Source organism: Cavia porcellus, unplaced genomic scaffold (assembly GCF_034190915.1).
Source record: "Cavia porcellus strain 051 isolate PalLab524CR breed Dunkin Hartley unplaced genomic scaffold, mCavPor4.1 scaffold_28, whole genome shotgun sequence".
In the NCBI taxonomy this organism is placed as follows: domain Eukaryota; kingdom Metazoa; phylum Chordata; class Mammalia; order Rodentia; family Caviidae; genus Cavia; species Cavia porcellus.
In genome coordinates this window covers 9,432,839-9,438,838 of record NW_026947511.1, presented here as the reverse complement: position 1 = coordinate 9,438,838, position 6,000 = coordinate 9,432,839, and the positions used below count along the sequence as shown (strand labels likewise).

General features: G+C 38.1%; 1 protein-coding gene across 2 annotated transcripts in view; it reads right to left on the bottom strand.

The window, feature by feature from the left end:
• Positions 1-920: 920 nt before the first annotated feature.
• Positions 921-6,000, bottom strand: part of Lipa (lipase A, lysosomal acid type) — a 37,539-nt gene continuing 32,459 nt past the window's right edge. For both annotated transcript variants that reach the window (XM_003473550.5, XM_063239484.1), the window contains exons 9-10: positions 3,252-3,323; positions 921-2,347 (exon numbers count right to left, since the gene is read on the bottom strand). In XM_003473550.5, the coding sequence (XP_003473598.2) occupies positions 2,114-2,347; positions 3,252-3,323 (306 nt within the window). In that variant the 3' untranslated portion in view covers positions 921-2,113. The remainder of the gene's footprint in view (positions 2,348-3,251; positions 3,324-6,000) is intronic.

Here is a 6,000-nt window from a genome sequence, read left to right as displayed (position 1 = left end):
AGAATTTAGCTAATCACAAGCTAACAAGGGCATCGCTGGGGGCTCCAATAGCAACAGCCACAGTAAAAGGAGCCCCATCAGCCCTGGCACTGAAGTCTTTCTCTGGGGAATTCCCCCCACTCCTGGAGAAAACAACAAAAATGCCCACTCATGGCCCTCCTTATTTTGTGATCAGCCCTACCCAGGAGGTATCTGTACATGGCTGGTCAAATCAGTTTGCCTTAAAGGCAAAAGGATAGCTCCTTGGAGGAATATATGGCCACAAGGTGATGCACATACCCTATGTGGTATGACTTCAATGTTTTCTATAGCTGCCATATGAAAATCACACCAATTCTGTATCAAGACTCTCCCACATGTTACTTCTGTTTCTAATTTCATTTCATAAATGTAGAAGCTCACTGTTTCAGTTTGTCAATCCATATACATTTATTGACTCACTATCCTGCAGGCTCTCAGTTAGACTTTGGGTCATAGAGATGATTAACATATATCTTCTGCCCTCAAGTACACAGGGCACAGGGCCTCAAATCTGTGTTTGAGGGCCCGTATGATACATGCTGTCTCTGCTGGCTTCAGTTCTCTCCTTTGTTCAAGGATGTTAATTCCTCAGCCCTGCGGTCCTACCGTGGCCAGCCCTGCCTCTAGAGGTTTCATTACTGTCTGATCCCCACTCGTGGCCTCATTAACACGGCCCACGCAAGGTAACATCTGAGCCTGAGTTTCCAAACTACCCCCCAGCCCTCCTTGGATTCGGGACCCTTTCCTTCTTCCCCTAAGAGAAGAACAAAGATTCATAGTCAGCATCAATGAGGTGCACAAGGAGGAGGGAGGAAGGGGAGATGAGAAAGAAAAGCCCTGTGAGAAGAGAACAGGAAGAATGAAATAGTCACTTTAAAAAAAAGAGAGAAAACAGACAATTCTTAAGTCCTATGAATCTCAGTTTTATTGAAAAGTTTCAGTGAAATCATTTACTGTTACAGTAGGATTTTATCTGCATGTAGCCAATACTAACATTGTTATTGCAGTGAAAGTAACTACATCAGAAAAATATATCAATTGTCTTTTTGTCCACCTGACAGCGTCACAAGGAAATAAACAATGCTGCAAGAAAAGCAGATAAATACAGGCTTCCAGATACTGGAATGCAAAGCAGGGTTACAAAAATACACACAAGACTAAAGTAAAATATGAAATGAATTCCTGAGCTAAACTTTAATCTGAAAACATTCATATTCACATTTTATATGAGTGAAAATGAACTAGGACACTTCACGGGGGACCACAGGGCTTTGGCTTCACAATGACATCACCACTGAGTGACAGCAGTTGGTTCAGAGTTCCATACAGTCTCTCCAGAGCACTTTTCTCCTGAGACAAACAGACTGCCTGCTATGCAATCTAGAGTCCACAAATACAGACAGCTGAATGTATCAGTTTTCAAGTTGTTAATAACTGAGGTTTTTTAAGTCAGTGCAATCTGTGCTTCAAGATCCCAGCAAGCTATTTTGCTTGCCCTGAGCAATTTAAGCATTTTCTAAACATTTGTTATTGTGGTCTAATAAAATTCATTATAGAATCTTTACTACTGGCACATGACAGCACTGAACATGATAAAGTATCTAAAATATAAAAATAAGACAAAGTTTTATTTAGATCTCTAATATAAGACAATTAGACAAAGGAGTCCTTTAAGAAAAGGAGATGAGAACTCAATACTTTTATACTGTGCTTAAGTCAGTGACAGATTGTTTAGCAATAACCAACACAGTGTATTGCATGTATTAATTTATCCTGGGTAGGGGTTAAAAAAAAACAATAGAATAGATTTTAAATTGTAAGGAGAGACAAAATAGTTATACAGGTCTTCTCATATGTCAATGGCATTTTTTCAAGACTTAAAAAGACGTTAGTGACACTAGCTTCATATTCACCTATAAGTAGGTAAAATATAGCTGATGTGGTTTGAATTCTAACTATGGAGGACTGGGCATCTTCAAAGTCATAATTTTCTTGCACACAAAAGATGTGGGAAAGGAAAAATCAGTATCTTTCAGAAATCAAGCAAACACATTTTCAGATGACTTGCTGGCACAGGTCTGAAATTTTGTTTTCATGGATATTTCCTCATCAGATTAATGATTTCATTGTACATCTTCCCAGGGGCATCCAAGCCCCAGATAAAGTCAATATGATCCCACTCAGGAATTTTCTTGTGGTACACCAGGTTGGGGATCTGAGTCAGTAAGAGGCTGACATCGCTGGCATCTGCGAGCCAATCGTGGCCTCCGCTCCAGAGCGCAGTGGGCACGAACATGTCTTTCACTCTGTACACAGGCGGGTAAGTCTGCATGCAGAGAGAGACGCAGAAATAATTGTTACAATTTTCAAAGTCACACTGAACACAATCTCCATAAAACACTGTCTAGGAAGTCTGATCTGAGCATAAGAGACTGAATTTTTGAAATCTGTTTCAGAACCCTTTCAGGTTGCCTTTACCACAGCAAAAAGTAATCCAACCTGCAATGAAAGAATCTGTGTTACTGCACACTGGTACTATCATGACTGTTTAATACCCAGTGAAGAAACCATTTTTCTCATCAGGGAGTAGCTGCTACAGGAGAACAAGTAATTTGGAAAGGTCTTTGGAGTAATACTTTCTTGGAGTAAGACAAGTCATAGAAGTTCTCTAAAACTCATTTTTCCTTCCTCCCTCCCTCTCTCTCTCTCTCTCTCTTCCTCTCTCTGTATGAGGAATTGAACTTAATAGCTTATGCTTACTAAACAGGCATAGTCCCACTGAGCTAAATCCCAAGCCACAGTTTTTCCACCTTTAAATCAGAGATAACTACATTTATATAACAAGATATCGAAGAAATAAGTAAAATGTTGCATAGTTTAGTTCACTGAACATACAGAACACGAACTTGCAGGGAGAAGAAGAAACACAAGCAATGTAATACGGCTAGGGTCCCAAAGGTGGCAGGTTACGGATGAAGGGTGCACCCATGATCACTCAGCATAATGCATAACAGTGCCGATTCATTCCTGTAACCAGGAGAAGGAGAAAGGGAGGACACCCAGCGTACAACCACAATGCAAAGCCTGGGTCATCCTGAAGCGGACTGAGGGAATCTAACACTGCCTAGTCAACCTTCCGAAAGCAGGAGCCCACCCAGAGTCCTGACAACCTGGGCACTTCCTGGAGGAGTTCTCAGGGCCCATTCTAATGCAAAGAATGAAAACTTTACCTGGTTGTAATGAAAGTAATTCTTGGTACTGCTTCCCCAGTCAAAGGCTTGAAACTTTTGGTATCTAAAAGTCTAAAAAGAAGATGAATTAGAAAAATGTTATCTGACATTGTAGACTGAAATAACTTCAAAGGTTGTGAGAGTTGCTTGCATCCTCAGAAATCAATCTTATACCAAAATCCAGATATCCTCTCCATTTCCAAACCATTATTTAAAATAAAATGCATTCTTTTGGTTTGCTTTATCACATGACTCAGTTCTCACGGACTGGAAAACCAGTACTACATGACCCACGGAAGCAGTCACCCACGCAGAGCTGAGCTGCCCTGGACCCACAGCTGCTCCTGTTGATAAACTTCATCTGCATGGCTATTTCCCACTGAAGTCTGCATCTTAAATTTTTTCAACAAGATAATGATTTTCCTTGGAGATAAACACTCACAGGGTCATGTGTCACAAAATGCCATTTCAGACTTCAATGAGTTACTATTATAATCGTCCTGAAAGAGTATATCAATGAATTATATTGTAGCTGTGTAGTCTGTGCGGGTATACTCTATTATATACGAATAATGATGAAATTATCTAACACACATTCCTCCAGAATATATTTTTACTGTTAGGAGATACCTGACATATATATTTCTATATGTTTATATAATTTTCTACTATGTTATTTTTCACATTTTAGTGATTTTATTGATTTAATACTGTTTTTGAGTCTAGTAGCACTACAATCACCAAACATTTTACAAGCCAGTACAATTTTAATTAATTAGGGATACTAGAACTATGAAATGACAGTATGTATAAAATTTTAACCTATGTCTATTTGGAAAAGTGTGACATCAACAAAAGTCATTTCTTTGTGAAATTTAAAATAATGCAAATTCTTACTTCCACCACACCTCCAAGTTAAAGTATGTCAGGAGTTAAACCCTAAACTGACAGATCAAATAAATTAGAAACTGCAAGTTTTGGCCATGTGGTGGCGCCTGGCACAAGAAGAAAAGAAAAAAGTGCCCACAGGTGAAGTTTCAGTTCTAAACAATTGTATAAAATTCTGTTTGATACAATAAAAGGCCTCGTGGGATTGGATACTAAAGATGACTGCTACAGGAAAAATGCTTTCACCATCTCTTTTGCCATTGCAAATGAGACACATTAAATACATATTAAACACACGGCATATTTAACAAAATATGGCTTTATAGAACATATGACCACATTGCTCTTTTTTTCTAATTGTCAGTGAAAATTCACAAGTGTGAGTTGCCCTGCCCTGGCACAGACATGCCAGGTTACTCCCTTCTCCCGTATGTCTTCAGCATTTATATCAAGCATCAGGAGTGAGTACAGAACACAGACTGAATTTGACTTTTGAGCTCAGTCATTCAGGACTTCCAAGGACTCACCTAAAAGGACATGTCCAAAGGAGGGAAGTGTGGAGATTACTTAATCTAAGTAATTCGAAAGGTTAAAGTCCAATAGTAGATACTCCGCAAATATACAAAAGCAGTATGGTACTCTCATAATTATAATAAAAATATAAACAAAAAAATATTTATAAATCATTCCCATAAATAATGCTAAGTGAAAAATTCATGAAATTAAATATGTACTATGTATGTGTTTTTGTAATAATCCTCAGTAGATAAATATCAGGAAAAAAGGATTACAGTATTAAAATATACAGCTTTAAAGTGGTATTTTTAAAATTATTAAGTCTCTAATGGTTATGAAAATGCAAATAGATTAAATTTTTCGAAAGCATGACATGTATCTGAAACCTTGAAGATATCCTTACCCTCTCACTACTATGTCCACTTCTGTGGAATACATGTATCATTTTAAGAAAATAATCTTCTTGATTATAGGATAGATATATTATACAAGACTATTTCTCCCAGTACGGCTGACCATGGCAATGAAACTATGATGCAAGAAAAAAATACAGAAAAAATAAAACTTACACGACGGAAGACTGTTTTTCACTATCAGTATATTAAAAATTTATTTACTGACCTGTAAAAGCATATTTTCTTTTATTATGGCAAAAACTACCTGATCCTAGTGCCCATTCGTGCCTTTGTCCTTTCAGTAATGGAATTCCTAAAGCCTACTCAAAACTGCCAGGACAGAAACCATCCTCGTCTCCCTGTGAGCAGCACAGCTGTGGCTTGAGGTGACCTGAGGTGACCTTCGCAGCTATCCTGGTAGGCAAAGCCACAAGGCTTCCTCTCTCCCGCCTCACTATGGAGGATGAAGTGAGCCAGCTTCAACTAGGCAGGAAGGGCAGCACCCCAAGAGCGAAGTTGAAATTTGGGAGCCTGCATGACCTCATGCAGCGTGATAACAACCTTCCTCTCCCACCAGCCTGAGCTGCTAACCTCCACACTAATCTCAGAGAAAAACTATTGATTTAGTGGATATATTTTAGGTTTTCCGAAACAGCAACTTCGCCTGTATCTAACAAATACTACACTGTTTAACTGACAGTTACTTAAAAAGTTCATAGGCAGTATGATCCTACTTTTGTAATGGAAATGATATCAGAAAGTGAGATTATACCAAATTACTAGTAGTGATTACTGTTTGGTAGTAAAGACATGCTAAACTTTCAATAAACATATATTACATGTACAACACAAATTATACTAAATTATTTTACAGCATTCGTAAAAGCCAATCAACTATACGTTTTGGATATTGTTTTCCAAAAAAACATAGTAAATTTCAGAATAATGAA